The sequence below is a fragment of the Arctopsyche grandis genome, chromosome 13, assembly GCF_051622035.1.
Source record: "Arctopsyche grandis isolate Sample6627 chromosome 13, ASM5162203v2, whole genome shotgun sequence".
NCBI classification, from domain to species: domain Eukaryota; kingdom Metazoa; phylum Arthropoda; class Insecta; order Trichoptera; family Hydropsychidae; genus Arctopsyche; species Arctopsyche grandis.
Window position 1 is genome coordinate 16,348,793 of NC_135367.1, and position 20,509 is coordinate 16,369,301.

The following is a 20,509-nucleotide window of genomic DNA, read 5'->3' on the forward strand; positions in this document are numbered from 1 at the left end:
TAAACAAGATATGTTCATTTGTGTATGTATTAAATTGACCACGTGTTCAGTTGTCAGTGTGTTAAGTTGTCAATATGCTTAGTAATCCACATATAACAGAGATCGGCAATCTGGCCACAAAGTACATAGGTAATTCAAAGAACTGGACACTCCGCGTGCCACTGGAATAAAACTATTAAATCTACATACATTAAGACAATTTTATTTGACTATAATACATATTTCCTAAACACAATCTGCTTTAGGTCATCGAATTTAGAGAGTCTTTAATTAATATTATGTATTAGATGTATTATGAGCATTTATAAGAATTGTAAATATGTTTTTGAGCTCCTTTTCCTATTATGCTGTACATTAACATTAGAATAATATAATACTTTGATTACCTACTAACAAAATTAAATTAAAATTGTTAAATAGAAAATGATCAGTAGATTAGTAGCTATTAAAATAGATATAAGATATATTGTGAACATAAATTCATAATAATAAAAAGCATTTAAAAATCAAAAAAAATTTACTATAATAATACACACTACATAAAATCATCATAAAATTAATATTTTTTAACATTATTGTCTCCCATGAGGTTCAACTTTAGGAGCTTATACTTCAATGCTTGCATTAATCATTTTTCATAAATCATTTTCGAGGCGTGCCACCTAATGGCACGCGTAGCATAGGCTGCCACTTATTACTGTGTGCATTTGTTATAAGTTCAGTTGTTACTGTGTGCATTTTTTGCTGTGTTCAGTTGTTGTGCGTTCAATAGTCGTGTGTTCTCTTGTCATGTGATCAGTCAATATTTTGGATAGATTTGATATTCCTTAACTTTAAGAGATTTTCAAAATTTACATATGGTAATTTTGGATTGAATAACAATCCCGCCTATTGAATTCACAGGCGTTCAAATCGCCCCATCGGCAATTTGGTACGCCACTGGCCTCGTCCGCGCGCCTCTCACACAAGCAGCTGAAATTGACCTAGGCAGGAAATGTATGCAGCTGTGAACCGGAAAATCAGTGGCGGCGGGTTAACAGCCGTTACCGCGCATACAAGAAAAACGGCAATTAACCACTAAGACCATTGTGCCTCGGCCGTGCTCGTGTCTAAGACCATTTTCCTATATAATTCATGTAACGTCAGATCCTCGTTTAGATGACCGGCGGGAACTCATTACCATAAGTCATTCATGTTGTACACGTTTTTTTTTTGCAGTTTTTTTTCATGATTATTATTATAGCTAATATTTTTCTTTGTGCGGTCGTTCGTGCTTTTCCAGATTGGTTGATTACTGCGCATTTAAAAGCCGAGACGGCTTTGGTTCCTTAGCCTCACGCTGGAGTGTTTCAATAATTAGACACATACTTTTAGTGTGTTGTAAAAATTGCTGAGAATTTGCGGATGCTTTACGACGGTCTGTTCGTGGGCACTTGTTCAAGTTCAGGGTTCAGCAACCTACTTTGAATGTACTTACGGCTTTAATGGGTATTTAAAACGTCTGAGCTTAATCTGTTTTGGTCATAAATATATTTTCCCTGACAGGCAAAAATCGTAGATCTACCTATTCTTAAATTTTTAGCTCGAATTGTTGTAATAGTATTACATCTTCAATAATACAAACATTTTCCATTTTACTTTTGAAAAATTAAATAGCATGGTTCAAAAATCGAATAATCAAACTTCAACTACATATTTTTATTTTATTTTTTACATATGTATGTACATGAATATGTATAGGCAACAAATTAAACGGTAATAATTTTAATAACACCACGATCCATTGACCATTTATCATTTTTCGACATTCTGACCATTTATTAATTTTCACATTCTGACCATTTATTATTTTTGTTCTGACCGTTTATTAATTTTATAGTGGCCATATACCATTTTTATTATAACCATTAATTATTTATTCTGACCCTGAATGATATAATTATGACCGTGGTGTATTAAAATTCTGACCGAAATTTGATTTTTATTCTGACCCAAAAATTATTTAAATTCTGACCGTTTAATTTTTTGCCATTAATTAATCAATTAATCCATAGGGCCATCTATATATATAGAGACATCTTATACATACATCATATTCATATAGTGGTGACATAGTGGGAGTTCGGTGATTATTGGTCACAAAGCGCTCGCCCAAAAGTCACTAAAATCTATATAACGGAACACCCGATAGCCGAAAAATCCATCATACTAACGATAACTATCATACTAACGAGAACTCGAGTGCCAAATATTCCGTATTCGCGATTTTCATGGCAAAAATTGTCTTTTGGGCGATCGCAATGTGATTAATAATCCAATAGTGGATAGGAAGGTGTTTGTCAATTTGATGGAGGAACCGTTTCAACAATGAAATCAGATAAATTGGCAAACTCTTGTAGGAAACGATCGCCTTGAAGTCACAAATATCCAGGTCTGACCAGCAGCATTAAAGATAACATGGGATCAAACCTGGCGACTTCTCGGTGTGATTGGTTGGTCGTTGAATAATAATAATGTTTTCGATTCAAATAAATTTAATAAAAAAAAACAAATGAAGATTTTTTTCATAGTTCGACGGTATTCTCACCAGACTGCATTACCATTTCGGAACTAAACATTCATAAAACGGAAGAGATCGTCAAAAGTGGAGCCGAGCGAAGCCGGGTAGTAGATCTATAAATGTACAGCTTGCATGGTTACTACATATTCGAAAAAAATATGGACCGCGTGTTATATACACTTTATAATTACTAGCATTGGGTTAACAATAAATGGATTTAGCAATATCGAACACATTGAAATTTATTATATCAAACACCTGACTGTGACGACATGAATATACATATATGTAGTTACATACACACATATGTACATATATTGCACATATTCATAGAAATAAATTTTCCGACTCCACTTGTGACTTATTGACTCGAATCTGTGGCCATTTCCGGCACTCGTAAAACGAGCTTTTTGCCCTCGAGACCTGTCTCTCATCTCGTAATAATAGGCGATGGTGATTTTGGCGAACGTCGGTTACGCTTTTTAACCACTTTAATTCGCCAAGGAAGTGATTTGTCTCCGGTCACAATCGACGATCTGAACCCAAGAGGGTTAACCGGTCACCGAACTTTCTGACCAATACTACATGTATAATATATACAGGCGGACCTCAACTTTCGCACACAATTGGTTCCTGAAAATGTGTGCGAAAGTTAAATGTTCGAAAGTTGAGGGATGTAAAAAAAAAAGCAAAAAATGTATGTATTAAATAAAAATTATTTATATATGTACATTAAAAAGTAAAGTAAATACATAAAATAAAAAGCAAAAAAGCAAAAGCAGAAAAACACGATAAAATAAAAAATAAAAACAAAAGAAAAATAATACGTAAATAAAATACTCAAATCCTATTCTTAGTTTTACATTCTGCAAAAGAAAAATAGTAAAAAAAATATCACAGCGACGCCCAAATGGAAGAGAGTAGATTAAGATTTCACACATACATCACATTCAAATTAAGAGAATAATGATGAGCGCAGGCTGCCAGATACATATGTTAAAATAACATCCGATAATCTACACTCACTTAGGTGGAAAAGATCGCATTCAGGCACGGCAAATTATAATCTCGTAATGAACTTGTCAAGAGTTAGTTGAATATGACATTTTTTTTTTCTTCATAGAGAGTTCTGTAACAGACAGTACTCTTATGAATAGCCCTACGTACTTGAGATATTCGTTCTCCATTGGGATCACAGTCTTCCATAATGTTCAAAAACTTTTCGAGACGCGTAAAAGCTTCGTTCATATTTTTTATAGTTAAGGTATTAATGATTTCTTCTGGTTCTTCTTCCTCACTTTCAATATGTATATCATTCTCGTTCTCTTGCCGGTCCATTAGAAATTCATTGGTCATGGGTTCAGAATGAGATTCAATCATCTCATTAATATCTTCAATGTTAACATCTAGGTTAAGTTCGTTCATTAAGAGGACTATTTCAAGTGTGATAGTTTCTGGAGTTTCATCAAAATTTATATCACCCATCATTTGTGGGCATAGTTTTCTCCATGAACCTTTCATTGTTGACTCTTTTATTTCAGCCCACGCGTCTCCAATATTGTTTATTGCGTTCCATATGTTATAATTCCTCCAGAAATCTTTTAATGTGGGCCCACCTTCCATGTCAGTTGTCTTGATGGCCTGATTCATTATCGACCTCATATAATATCGTTTAAACGTAGCTATCACTGTTTGGTCCATGGGTTGTATGAGACACGTAGTATTGGGGGGAAGAAACACAACATTGATTTCTGGATATAAATTTTGTAGAGATTTTGGGGGTCCTGTAGCATTATCTAAGATTAATAATATTTGAAATGGTAAATTATTAACTTCACAATATTGCTTTACTGCTGGTACGAAATGTGAAGTGAACCAATCTTTAAATATTAAAGCAGTAACCCAGGCTTTTTTATTTGATTTCCAAATGACTGGAAACAATTTTTTATCTTTCCCTTTCAATGCTCTAGGATTTTCTGCTTGATAAATTAACATTGGCATCAATTTTAAATCACCAGCTAAATTTCCACCAAGAAGCAATCGGTTTTTAGAAGGTTTATGACCAGGGGCAACTGATTCTTCCTTTGATAAGAATGTACGATTAGGCATCTGCTTCCAAAATAAACCAGTCTCATCTACATTAAATATTTGACTAGAGGAATATTCACCATCTTCAATAATTTTGGACAATGAACAAAAAAAGTCTTTTGCAGCATCTTCATCCGCATCAGCTGATTCTCCAGTGAATTTAATATTGTGTAAAGAATATCTTGTTTTAAAATTTGAAAACCAGCCGTGACTTGCATGAAACACCGTGTTAGAATCTTCTTTTAGTCTATCCTTCCAATCCTTATGCAAACTAAGAGCTCTAGCTTGAACTGTTGAAGTTTTTTGATTTTGGTCACTTATTCAATAAGACAAAGATTTCTCCATTTCATCCATCATTATGCCGTGCAGGATGTAACACTTTTCACAGTACGGGCTCGTTCATACGCATTTCATAGTGCGACAGGGAATGGAGGAGAGGGAAACAATTGCACGCAAACAAACATTTTTGCATTATCACCAAAAAAAAAAAAAAACGATTTTTTAAAAATGTGCGAAATAGCGAATTGTGCGAAAGTCGAATGTGCGAAAGTTGAGGTCCACCTGTACATACATACATATGTATTAATTCGTGTACTGAACTTGATACATTCTCTCAGAAATCACATAATATAATATGTAATTATCATGTCCCCATATTATCTCTTGCATAGCTATTAACAATTATATAAAAAATTGCACTTTCCCCATATAAAAATAATTAACTGACTTAGTGACTTCAAAATCAATATACAGTATTGGGTCAAAGCTATGTAAAAATGTATACGACTATTGAAAAACTAATTGTTAATCCCAATGACGTTCACAAAGAAAATATTCAAGACATTGGCTATGGTTAAGCGATTGTTTATGGGTTCAAATATAGCCAGCAGTATAGCTCTGTGATTGCCTAATGCTCACAGCCGAGAATTTCCCGGGTTCAAGTCTTGGGTTGACCTCGATTGAAATATAATTTATTCGGAAGTATTTCTGTAATACTGCTGGTCAGTCTTGAATATTTGTGACTCCAAGTCAATCGTTTCCTATCAGAGTTTGCCAATTTATCTGATTTCATTGTTGAAACGGCTCCCCATCATATTGACAAAACCATCCTACCCACTATGACATCACTATTTGAAAATTATTTCAAAAATTTATGATTATACATTTTTAAATGTACAAGTTTAATACAACATGTAACGCTCAAGGGCAATCCATAATGAAATCATGGAAAAACTATAAATTTAATAAAAAAAATAAAATATCCCGGGAAAAATGACAATGGAATTAAATTTTCGTTAATTATCTGGGTGGGTATTCAGCCCAGATCAACCGTCTCATGTTAGAGTTTGCCAATTTATTTTTTTGTTGTGACGGTTCTAGTGAAATTAACATCCCCCTACCGTCTCTCGCAAATCTGTTTGTTTGATTTTAATTAATATATGTATACATATATTGAATAATGTGTTTGGATACATACAAAGTTAGCCATAGTGTCGATTTAGGATGACCTGTCATAGCACAAAAAAAAACTGAAAAAAGCAACTCTGGTATAATCAACTCTTTACTCAATCTCTAAACTCTGGTACAGAGTGGTAAGCGGCACGTGTTTGCACATATAAAAAAAATATGCCAGACCAAAACTCACCCCCTGGAGTGTTTTCGGTGGTTTATTTCCTTTGTATTGACATAGGTTTGACAGTGATCGATAACAGTGATTTCCATATTTGAAGAAATAATATAAATTTTATTTGAAATAATAAGATCGTACGAATTAACAATGATATAAGACACCTCCATTCACAGCTGGAGACATCTAGGCATGCCGTGCCGTACGATTCAATGTCTGCGCCTTAACGCACCAGGCAGGAAAATGAATTTATAAGCAAAAAACGAAGCTATCACTGAGGTATTTTTGTACATTTAGAAATACAATTAGCACCGTGTTGGTTATATTTTATTATATTATACTTACATATCCAATAAAAGCAAACTTTACCCACCATTGTTGTTTCCGAGGTCTAATTAGCTGACCTTCGCACACTGTGCCGTATGTATGTATCTGGTTTGGTGGTACATATTCTGGTTTAGATTCATATTTCGGTGTGATCAGACAATATCGCGGGTCAGTGCCGCATTTTGAAAATTTGATCGACCTCGGTCGGTCGCCGGCGTACAATGGCCGGTCAGGTGTGTCCAACCGGAGTCTGATTTGCATACAAAACAAAGGGTCGTACATATGTACTGTGTTTCTAGTATGTTGCACATGCAGAATGCGTCAACACAATCTCTGGGCGTTTGAAAGTTTTTGCAGCCGGTCCGGTTTGCTTGTTGTTTGACGTGTTCAAGATGTGGTAGCTTTGTAAGTTCACTGTAGATACATACATCATATTACGATGTTTGCTTTTCATAATTTTGCATTATTATTATGCATGTGTAATTTTCTCGCTTTAATTCTATGACGAGTTTGAGATTGAGTTCTACTTTAAAAATATATGTAACTAGTGAATGGGCCACGCGTTACTAGCATGTATAAAAAAAAACACGTGCCACGTGTTTCTCGGTGTGTTTTCGCCTGATATCATACGCTAACATTTTTACTATTGGCCCTTAGAAGTATGGCCGTATTTTGGGAAAACGTTTATTCCAATAGTTCGTCTATGGTCATAGTCAAAATTATAAAGGTATACTATACTATCTTAGGGCGAAAACACACTGAATAGCACGTGGTACGTGTTTTTATTTTAGATACTTTTAAAGATGCGAAAAAAACGCAGCACCCCTAGCCTATATGTATACATGGTACACAGTCCCAAAAATCCCCCCTTGGAGTGTTTTCGGTGATATTTTTTCCTTGTATTTATCCTTGCTTGACAGTGATCGACAACGATGAATCCTATATTTGAAGAAATGTAAAAGAAACATCTTTGTAGTTGCACTCTGCACGTGCAACTACACCCGAATTCGGTTTGGGGAACACCCACTGTAACAGCGGGGAGCCAAGGACATGACGTTCCGTACCACTCAGTATGTTTTCTCCTTTAATATCTGATTTCAATCTTAAAAGCAGACCGAATACATTTTTATATAATATATTACTTATATTTACAAAAAAATATATTTTACTAAGCGATGCCTATGGTTTGGAACTTGTACATATATAAATTTATAGATTATAAATTTGAAATATATTAAAATAGTTATGACAAATAGTAAATAGAATGGTTGCCAATTTGGTGAGGAACCGTTTCAACAATGAAATTAGATAAATTGGCAAACTCTGATATAAAACGATCGAAGAGAACGAGACACGATTCGAGTAGCTTGTATGAGTAACTTGGATGCCCGAAACGTTTAAAAACGGTTAGATCACATATTGCCACGCTGCGAGTAATGCCAAAGTTACTCGTCCAAGCTACATGGTTCAAGCTATGTACTTGCATCATGTCAATTCGGTATAAGTCTGACGAGCAGCACTGCAAAAATACTCGGAATAAATTCCTTTCAATCGAAGTCAAACCAGAATTTGAACCCGATGGGTAGCATTAAACGCTATTACTGGATTATCTAATCTTCGTAGCGCATGTCATCATGACGACATCAATCAAAGTGCAACTAACTCTGAGCTATAATTTAAATTATGATACAGTTAGTAATTTCCTGTGATTTTGCATAGTTCGCACGATAGGCACACTACTCTCCAGTGCATATTTAAATTACTTAATATTGTGTAAATGAGCATAAATGGAAATGTGCAAGTTTTAAGCGACGATGCCTTATCTTTAATTATTCTAAAATCGACAAAATGTCTTGTCGACATAATTAAATGAATTCCGCAGACGTTCATTGCTCAAAAAAAAAAATGAATAAGAAATAAAGATAAAGTGAAAAAAGTCGCGTGCGATTTTCTCACGGGATTCCAAACCGCGACCATGACTATCGCAATAATATTTTATTTACATAAATCGCAATTAAGTTTGTGGTTTATTTCAATTTTTAACTGTAGCAACACTCGCTTTGTCGTTGCTAGAGATACGAGTAATGAATGTTTTTAACCCTCAGAGTTCACGAGCGAACATTTATCAATCAAATTAACCGGTGATAGTCGTGGGGTATTATTTTTGAAACTAGTTTAATTAATTTAAAAAATAATTAGCTAATTTTTCATTCTTTAATTACGTTCCACAATGTTGATGCGTACTCAATTACAATGCCCATAAATCATAATTATACAATTTCGAAATATTTAATAAAAAAATATGTCTAGTACCTACTAAAATAGTAATATTATTGCTCTAGTTGGGTCGTCCATGACCGCGTTCACTTCAGTTCTTTGATGCAAGAAACCGGAACCGATGATGATATTGGCAACCGGTGATTCTCAAATGTGTACAAACGAACAGTAGACATTCATTGCCTACGCTAGTGCACTTAACATTCATTTTTATATAATTTCGATGTTATATGGGTCAGATTTAATAACAGATGCATAGATAGCAGGTCAATCGTAAAATGAAGCAACGTCTATTTGATGGAAAAATGGGACAAGACCAGATCGTCACTCCAAACTGAAGTGTCGTAATTAAAGGGCTGCTATACGCAGATGATTTTGTAAACAACAATATATGTACCTCTCCATTGAAGTTCTAAGTTCTAACAAAATAGCATGGTTTTTCTAAGAAATTAACAATAGTAAATCATTTTTTTTACCAAAGGAAATTAGCTGCCCAAATCTATTCATTATAATTGTAATATCAAACAGTACTCATAAATAAAGCCCGTACCCTGAGGGGTCCGTTTATTGTTCAAATGTTGTAAATGCATTGTTAAAGGTTTGCCGAACCTTTTTTACAAAGCATTTACAACAATTGAACAATAAACGGCACGCTTCCGGTCCTACCTCTACTCATAAATAAGGGAAGGCGGTCAGGTTGCTCGACGGCTAAAAAAATGGTTCACTATTGTCAATTTCTATTGCAACCATTTTTTTTTGCTATCCTGCTTTCTCGGACAATGGAGAGGTCTATTGGTATTTTATGGCGGAAACCTGACCGCCGCTCTTTACTCATAAATTATTGGCTCTAGCTTTTATGACTGATTAATTGATTAGAATAAGGAGCAGTAGCGTGTCGTCATTGGACTAGAGGGACTAGGCTAGTATATTTTATCTAAAATTTAATAATATCAATAATTCAATTACAATATGTTATAATAATTACAATAGTTGTCCATATCGATATTGTTCACGCAAATTAGTGAAGTTTAGAAACCGAAATCGGCCCTACTCATTGAAGCAGTTGTTATGGTAGTGGATTGTTATGGTATGGTCCGTGGGGTCGTTCGCTTGCACGGACTCGCCGTCTCAATTCTGTTCCCTTTGTGATATTGGCTAATTGCTTCGTATAGGCTCTCCGTCGAAGAGAAAACATTTTTTAATTTACTTGTCTCTTCAAGAATTTGTCGAATTTGTGTCTATCAAATATCATTCTACACTTTTTTTTAAATAACACATATTCACACAAAACTTCTCGAATGCAAATATGGCAAAGGACTCGAATCGTGAAATAATTCCCTCAGAAGAAACTAGCACGGAGCGCGCGGAAACAAATAACAAGGTCTTGTAATGTTGCATTCTCGATCGATTGTTCGACAAATCATTCCAAAGATTGAATTTTGAAGACAAACAAGACGTTATTAAGAAAAGTAGGCTACTTAGGATATTTCTGTTAGCACAAAAATGAAAAATTTGTATACTCGTCACGTCAAGACAGATTAATTATTATTATAAATTATCATCGGCTAGTCTCTCCATATATACATATGTATGTTTATTAAAATGTTGATTAGAAATTGAGTTATCAAATATTTATTTTTAGTCAAATCTTTTTAAAAGTGGTACAATAATTAGGCCACTTAATCGGTTGTTTGATTACACTTTTCTTATGATTTTACATAAATCTTTCTAGAGCAAGTTGCTTTCTTCTGTGTTCCATTACTTTTACCTCGAGTCATCTGCTGCATCCATGCATTCAGTGCTCATCTTAAAATCCTCTCGTTCAAACACCAATTATCACATAAACCAAACGACATAACGTTCTTACGTAGTCACAAAGCATCCGTATTTAATTATGAAACTTACACCAGGGTCGCAAGTTGCCGCCAAAACCTTCATAGTCACCACCTTACGAAAACTCGAGATTGTAATCGCGATTTGCGTTATTTCTCTTATGAGCAATAACCAACCGTCCGTTTTCGGTTAATTTGCCAAGGATCTCGTCGTCCGTTATGCAATTGCTAACGATGCTAAATAAATAAATAAAATAATAATAGCAATGATGATAGCATCTGAAAATGAAAATCCATCTGTTAAGGTTTTCACACTTTCCATAAATTAATACGCTCATCCGATTAATGCTGAAATTATAACAGGCAACGTACGTTATTACAATACCGTAAACGAAATGGATTGCAATTGTAATTTTTTCAGCATTGCAAACCCGATAAATAAGTGGGAAATATTACTAATTTGATTTGGATCGTTTTTGCAGAACTATATCAGTCACATTGTAAATTCAGAGTTGAATAATTCAAGTTATGACATAAATCATTTATGCGATTCGGTTTCGTCGAGCATATTTGAAACGATTCGCCTAATTTGATTCAATTTCTTCAGAACGAAATCGTGAAAACAATACATAGTTGACGTTTATTATAAATCGGTTTTTATGTATGTATTTGTTCGTCGCGTTCCAAAAATTAGAATAAACAAGAACATAATGGAAATCTGACCTGTACCTACGCACATTGTATGTGAACCGTTATGATCTGCACAGCTCTCACTATTTTGATAGGTTGTGGCTATTTGCAGGTACTATATCTGTGAATTATTAGCTATTTGCAGGTACTATATCTGCGACAGGCGTAAAGCCTTCTGCGCATGCGCGTGAACTTATAATCCGATTATAATTTCTATATTTAATGTAAGCTAGACTTGTTTAATCAATCGTTCATTATACATGAGGCAAATAAATTTCGCACGTTATTATAATAGATTTATATCATTTAGCTAGTTCGTGGCTTGTACTTTTATGTAGGTATTATACGTTGTATATGATAATTATTGTCTAATTAATAATTACTAATTTGGATTATATTTTTTACTCTACGTCACTTAATCTCGAACTAAATTTTAAGAGGTTTAAAACAAAATTTTAACAGTAAACACGCTGACAGTGAGAGTTCACGCGCATGCGCAGAAGGCTTTGCGCCTGTCGCAGATATAGTACCTGCAAATAGCCACAACCATTTTGATATTGAAGTGCCCTGGCTGTTTTTGTAAACACTCACTGATCTGCACGAGACATTATGGGCATTGGAGAGACTAGATTGTGGTGGACAAATATGCTTTTGCTATCTCGGTCACTGAATCGTAGTCACCAAGCGAACGAAAGTGGGTGTGGTAGTTCGTGCGTTACCGCAGACTCTCCCCGTTTCTTCAAAATAATAAATAATAATAATCCGAGTGAAAAGTGAACTCGTTAATTGCGATCTGTCAAAATTCTTTTCCGCCAAAAAGCCAGCGAAAGTCTTCTTTAAAATTTCAGTGATAATTGAAACATTAGCAATTGGATCTGTGTGTATGTTTTTTCTATTTTTTTTTTGTCAACTGTGTGTTTTGTTGTGGTAGCGAGCGTGTGAAGTGCTGCGAATCATTTCCGTGCAGAAGACGGGATGTGTGTTTAATGCAAATCGGTTCAGTCAACTGTGTTTTGTAGTATTTGGTCATCAACGCCGTGGCAAAACCGACCATTTCCGCCGTTAGCTGTAGATGAAATGGACGCATTTTAAAATCCCATTATAATATATTATATCTAATGATCTCGTCTTCTGTCGAGTTTCCTCTCAAATTGCTCATTGAAGACGATGTATTTTCGAATAGGTAATGCCACTCTTTTCAAAAGCTTAATTTTTTTTTTAAGCTTAATCTTAAGTTTTCTGGGAATCTCAATCATAAATCTCAAAAGATTAGCAATTTTTTAACGACACTAGTATTATAATTATAATAATACACATGCATATATATAATAGATGCCAAAGAGAAAAGCTTTCAAGAATATACATACATACATAGTACTTGATTTTCATTAAGATTAGATCAGTCAAATGTCACGATTAATTATATCATCCACGTGTAAGTCTTGTCCAATAATATAAGAAGTAAAACCTTGTAAAAAATATGATGCTTTCGGTTTGAAATTTGTTTACTTTTTTTAAGACGTCCTAATACATTCCGTCTAGATGTAGAAATAGGATAGATAAAATAGTTTTCCATACATGAAAATTAGAGTGAAAAAGTAACTGCTTAACTGTTAAGCCTGTGAGTCGTGAAGGGGCCGTAGAAAGATGTGTTTGGATAGCTAGCTGTCATTGCTTCAATCTAAGATTCATTGTATTGCTTCAATTTTAAATGATTTCGTTAATGATTAAAATCTTCCAGCTTTATGGTGGTCAAATTAATTTAATTCAATGTTAGCTAATCTTCGAATGTTGGTAAGAAATCAAAGCGGCCTGAAGAGGGGAAGGGTTCAAAATCAAATCAAAATTTTTTGAAGGGCAGAATGCCACTGAATTAATAGAATTAAAAAGTTAGTAAAAAGGAGTATATGTGTATATAAAAATTTAATATAAAATAAAAATTAAATAGTGTGTATTATGTATTCTTTTGTTTTTGAATATTTTCTTATGTTTTTCTCTCATATTCCTAATGTTGTAATGGCTGATTTTTCAGCATTTATATTTTCCTTACATATTTCAGCTTGTTTTTTTTTTTTTAATTTTATGAAGAATTATTTTAAATATTAAAAGTACGATTTTATTTCAAATATGTATGAAAAACTACACGAAATATGTATGTGATACTGAATTCGCACGAAATAGACCACGCGAGGCTAATTCGATGCACTGAAATGTGTATGTATGTACATAGATTTAACGTGTATTATTATAATTCTTGTAACGATCAATCAGCGCAGCAGCCTCTTGATCTGCGGGTCCTTGGACCAACGATCCGACACTAGTATCCACTGCTGGAACTAATTTTCACACGTACATGCATTGTGACTTGATTACAGCGATTTTAACCTTTTTTGAAATAGAAAAAAAGCATGCCATCACACATCGTACAATGCAGGGCCGTTTTATTCCATTATCGTTATTGCACTCAATGAACAACATTCGCTTCTTATGAAATCGAGTCGAGTTGCAACGCTAGTTAAATTTCCATCGAATACTCAGTGGTTAGCAACCTCAACTGCCATTATGTTTATAGAGGTTCAAGAGTGGTATGACACACCGACTACAATTTCCTATGTATTTCGAAAAATATTGCAGGAGATTTTTGGACCGTACTGATGATCCGTGTAATACCAGTGCTAATCTGAATATTGAGCATTTCTATAGGCACATATTTTATATACATGTGTATTTAAGTTCATTGAAATGAACTCCTAAAATCGAGTTGTTTCCCTCAAAATTTCCCAAAGAGATTTCTTCTTAACTTAAAACTTATGTAGACAATAGACAAAGGCCTGGAATATGTTCAGGGATGGACTGGACTAATGTAAATACAGAAATTTTCTGTTGTGTTATTATTAAAAGGCGGGCCGGAAGCGTCCAGGAATCAGGGCGTTTTGGGTCTAAAGCTAGAGTGCAAAAAAAAAGGTTTTTCATAAAATTGAACAATGAACGGCACGCTTCCAGTCCTACCTCTAGTTATTATAAAAGCCGTTTTAAAGGTCAATGAAGTCGACGTATAAAACTCTCAACATGAGGTCCCAATCCTCACATCAAATATAGTCTGAATGAACCCTTTTGTCGGATAACATACGGTTGGAAAAGATCAAAATTATATCTTATATATAAAAACTAGGAACAGGAAAAAAAACTTTTGGGTGATTCTGTGCGCTCCTGGGTACAGTAATCATCATTTCAATTCATACTTATAACTATATTTTACAATTGAAAACGAGGATCTATATTGAATTTACTTACCGTTACAATTATATCTCATGTTTAGGGTAGATGCATCCCAATTAGCTAGAAATGGTCAAAATAACTTTAATTATCTCTATTGTGGTCAAACTTTCATCAAATTTATTTGCAACCACCATTAACTCACTAGATGATAAGGGCGAAAACACACTGAGTGGTACGGAACGTCATGTCCTTGACTCCCCGCTGTGGCAGTGGGTGTTCCCCAAACCGAATTCGGGTGTAGTTGCACGTGCAGAGTGCATACATATGTATGTTTCTACTACAATTCTTCAAGGATAAAATATCACTGAAAACACTCTAGGGGGTGACTTTTGGGACTGTGTGCCATGTATATGGGCTAGGGGTGCTGCTTTTTTATGCATGTTTTAAAGTATCTAAAAAAAATGTACCACCTACCATTCATTATGTTTTCACCCTTAAAGCACGTGCTTTCTGCAGTAACACGGTGCGAATTTACATATACACATACATACTTCAAGCTTCCTACTTGTAAGCCGGCACTTTGATAAGATCCGAACAAAACACATCAAAGGAGCTGAGATGTATTATTAAATTATTCACTTAAAAAATTGTACGTCGTAAAAAATCTGACATTTTTAAGTCAAGATCACGTCTGCAACAAGGAACAATAGACAACGGAACTTTATTATATTTTTTTATATGGATACGACATGTAAAACTATTCTTTTTTATTGCCACGCACGACCTTGCGCCATTGTGTGTGCGAAGTGCGCGTGTAATGCAATGACATCGCTCTTTTTCGTAGTTTTATTAACCTTTTCACAGCGATGAGGATCGCTTTTTTGTCTCAGACCTCAAGAATAGACATCCCCGATTCTTCTTACCAGATAAACCTCTCATAAAGATTCTTTATTACATTGTTTAATCTGAGATCTTGATTCACCATTCTTAGTGAACTTTCAACCGTATGGTTGTTAAATATTAGATGGACTACACATGTAAGTAGTGTTTATTTATATCGAATCATAAATCCGGATTGTTATATTTTATACGTAATTAAGAGCTAAACCGTGGGTCGTCGCATTATGATGCTAATTGGCACAAATAGATCCGTCTATCTTTTTTTAACTGGTAAATCTGAATTTCAAATGTGATTGTCAGTAGCATTAGTGGGTGATGGTCGATCTATGTACTATATTTGATTTTGGTTCTGAAAGAATACATCACACATAATTAGACCAGGACCAAAAATCATTTTCGATTTGGCTAGATATGGAAACATTTCACTGGTTGAAAATTAAAATTTTCTTTGGTTTTAAATGAAGGTTGAAGAAAAGCATATGGAAAAGTTTATTTATGTATATAAATATACATCACCAATAACAAATCTCATAAAAATGCGTGAAATTTAAATACTATATAATTCATATGGCACAGCATTGAGCTATTAAGAGGGCTGGATACCCGAATCTTAATTTTGTTGCCGTTCCTTTCTTCGATATACATATATATTGAGTGAATGTATATATTGAGTGAATGCGACAGTTGCGCCTCGACCAGGTAATTTATACCTATTATAAATCGACAAAATCGAGGTTTCGTATTCTCCAGTTTTCTCTTCCGAAACTGGACCAATTTAAAAAAAAATTTCATCATCGGTATGAGAAAGATATTTTTTATATGTTTGTGTCTTTGTATATTTTTAAAAATCAACCGTTAAATTAGCACGCTGGACTCTTTTCGTGGGGGTAAAAACGAGGCGATTTTATTGATGTTTCGTGGCTTCTAGCTCCTATAAAAAATAAGTAATCAAAATAATAAAAACAAAGATGTCTAAAAAAAAAAAGAAACATGTCTATGGTGGATATTCATAGCATATTACAAAATAATTTCTCTAGTGCCATAATTGAGGAAGGGAGAAACGTGTAATACGTTTGTATGGACAAGGCGCTGGTGTCCAGCCCTCTTAAGTTTGTATTATAATTTACTGATACAATTAGAAATGTTTATTTTAATTAATTCTATATGAGTGAATTTAGATTACAATAATCGATTGTTGTTGTTAATATCTAAATCTTTTTTTATATCCAAATAATTGCAATAAAAAATAAAAGTTGCCAATTTGTGTCTTTGCCAATGTGGAAATTCGAATGTGACAGTAGCGACGCGTAGCGGAAGTTCGTTACACCATAATTGACATTTGTCGTAAAATGAAAAATCACGGCCATGTAAACAATACCGAATTATATAATAGTTATTAAACGACTAACATTGTTCTGTTGAAAAGTTTCAAGGTCTCGATACAAATCTTGACATATTTTTTTTATCAATTTATCTTAATTCCAAAATATTCTTGTTAAAAATTTTCATCTCAAAGCGCTTAAATATACCTACCCGGCGGCGGCTGGTCGAAATTAATGTGCCGTATGTCGTAACACAATACAATTCGAGCATATCTAATCAAATGTTTAATGTGAGTTAAATAAACACAATAAAATATTGGATTTTAAATTATAATTACTCTTTACATTTATTATTTTTGTATGAATGGGTAACGGCGTTGCACAATGCTGACTAAACAAATTCGTTCTCACGAATCTGATTGACTGGCGTTTCTGTAGTGGGTACCTACTGGATAATATTGGGCAAAAACAATTTTACCATCGAAAATTTTTGGAGAATGCTTCTTTGTTTTGAACACAATAATAAGCAACGTTCAATCATCGGCTCAATTGTAGGTATGTACTTTTTGAGCGATTCTTTGTTGAAAACCTTGTCAAAATTATAGACACAATGAAACGAGTCAAAACTGCTTCCTCCCACCGATATATAAAATGGGTTATTATGTATGTATATGCAAACGAACAATACTGAAATGTAGAGATTTATTTGGAAAGACCAATCTGTATGTACATATTTAATTTGAGGGTCTCTGTTCTGTTGATTTTTAATGTCAAGAGAAGGTCGCAAAGTTTGCGCTTTACATACATACATATGTATATGTATGTATGTACTAGGGATTCCAATCGAATATTCAAAGATTCGATATTCGAATATATTCGGCCTTTTTGGATACTCGAAAAATCCAATATTTTAAATTTTATTCAGATATTATTCGTTATAATTAAATTTTATTATCTTGGTATTATGAGAGTGGATCGTTTGCTTTTATTTCGACCCTTTCAGGTAGTCGGACTAAGCAATGCAAAATAAAAGCGAGCAATCCGCGGCTATCGCATAAAAATGTATCTATGCAAAAAAGTAAGTCCTTATAATTTATGGTCTAGTGCTTTTAGCAAGAGCCGATTTAAACATCTGTGCCGTCAACAATCGATGTACTACACGAAAGTTTGAACACGTGCAATTTGCATATGTTTTACTTTCTGCGAGGTATAAAGAGATAGAAATTCCCATTTTTTTTTCAACCGTTTATTATGTTCAGTCTCAAAATGCCTCCTACCCCCTCGACCATTACCTGGATCCGATAGTGCTGTTCACATCAGTCTGTTCTAAATTTTCGGGAAGTTAAGTTCGTTTAGTATTGTGCTTGCAATTACGTTGTTGATAAACTTTTTCATAGTTTATTTATATATCAATCAATAATATAATTATATCGGATAAATCAAGGTGAGAACTATTTAAACATAAAATTTATTATTAACTATTAAGAGGGCTGGACATCAGCGCCTTGTCCATACAAACGTATTACACTTCTCCCTTCCTCAATTATGGCACTAGAGAAATTATTTTATAATATGCTATGGATATCTAACGTTGACATGTATCTGTGTTTTTATTTTTTTGATTAGTTATTTTTTATAGGAGCTAGGAGCCGCCAAACATCTATAAAATCGCCTCTTTTTTACACCCACGAAAAGAGTCCAGCGTGCTTATTTAACGAAAAATTAAAAAAAAAAATACACGCACAGTTGCATAGAAAATATCTTTTTCATACTGATGATGAAATTTTTTTAAAAATTGGTCCAGTTTCGGAGGAGAAAATTGGAGAATACGAAACCCCGATTTTGTCGATTTAAAATACGTATTATCTGGTCGAAGCGCAACTGTCGCATTCTCTCAATATATATGTATATATTGATATATATTGTCGCATTCACTCAATATATATATATATCGAAGAAAGGAACGGCAACAAAATTAAGGTTTGGGGTGTACAGCCTTCTTTAGCCTACATCGACTGTAACTGAATGAGTATTTTCTACAGCGGGATCAATTAAGACGAAACTGCGAACAAATCTAAAATTTGAAACATTTAATTCACTCCTGCTTTTAAAATATGGGTTTTTAAATTTTAAATAAATATTTTTGTTATGAATATGCTCGTTTTTTTTCTTTTGGTTATTTTTTTTCAACATCTAAAAATTTATATAATTTTTCGAATATATTCGAACACTCATTTGATGAATATTTGGAATCTCTAATACGTATAGGTATATCCTTTATCATACATATGTATGTATGTATGTACACATTTCGGGCTTCAAATATTTATTTTATGTAAGGTATTTAAGTTTTAATTTATTTAAACGTTTGGGTTTATTCTAATCAATGCTTCAAAAACGCCTTTCAAAAGGTCGAAAAATAAATTAAACTATTACATGTAAATTATAAGCATATAAACGTTTTTAAAATCTACATACATATATAACTTTATGAACCTAACCACCTGATCACTTACATGTGTAAGGAGACTTACTTTTAGGATGATAAATAATATGGAATTATACCTATAATTTGTTTTTCAAAGTGGAGTATCATACATTTTCTTCAACTTTGAAAACATAAACATGTATAAATTCAAATAATAAAAAGTAAAAACAAAGGAATACAACTTTTTTCATGTATTATATTAAAAAAAATGATAGAATATAATGTACTCTTTAATACAGAACAAGGTTTGGCCAATATTGTCCGATGAATTGAAAATTATATTATTTATAGATACATTCATATGTGCATCAGTTCCTCATATAAAATCACATCGTGTTTAAGATTTACATAATCACTAGTAAAACGTTATCATTGTTATCATTTCAGCTGACGATCGACACCTTGAGAGAGCGACTTACCGACACGGAATGGTCACACATAGTTGGCCGCGACGGAAATGGTAAGTCAATTATTAAATTACTATCAATTACTCAACACGGTATAAAACAGTTTGATATACATATGAGGAATCGCCTTTATTTCAATACACATACATGCATACTAATATTAATATTATACTACGTATGTATTTTCACGGTTGGCAACTCCATCTTAATTATTCACGCAGTTACGTGCGAAATTGGCGAATGCTCTTCATTTTGAAAGTGAGTGCCAGGTTTCAAATTAAAGAGACTGAAAACTGTCGTCACAGTGCGTAAAACGACTGTGCGCCAAATTTCATTTCACTCGGTCGTGCGAATTTTTTAGCCAAGTAGGACGCAAATCATCTGACAAATAATACGATGGTTTTCAAAAGTTTTCAGAAAATGTTGCGTGTATAATGCACGTTGATGTGATCGATTCCGGATGATCGGTCGCTGTACCGGATATATGAGGTTGTCAATTTCACACGCACTGTATTTCCTTGATATGGTTTCAGTACGCATTTAACAAATTATGTAAATTTTTCTACTTGTTTTTAATTTATTGATTTTATATTGAGATCATCATCTTCGGCCTTTCACCGTCTTCTGCTATATGAAAGTCTCTCTAATCCACTTATGCATTGCGTTATTTTCATCTTATGTACATATGTTCCGTTCATATGTGGGCTTTTCCTTAGTTCACCTGTTCGTTTAGAATTACCCTCTATACATTTATCAATCAATTCGTTTAACT

At 33.7% G+C, this 20,509-nt stretch overlaps 1 protein-coding gene across 1 annotated transcript in view; it reads left to right on the plus strand.

Moving 5' to 3' along the window:
- Positions 1-20,509, plus strand: part of LOC143920865 (A disintegrin and metalloproteinase with thrombospondin motifs adt-1-like) — a 50,815-nt gene that overhangs the window by 16,124 nt on the left and 14,182 nt on the right. Inside the window, exon 2 of the mRNA XM_077443861.1 lies at positions 19,718-19,790. Coding sequence (XP_077299987.1) covers positions 19,718-19,790 — 73 coding nt within the window. The remainder of the gene's footprint in view (positions 1-19,717; positions 19,791-20,509) is intronic.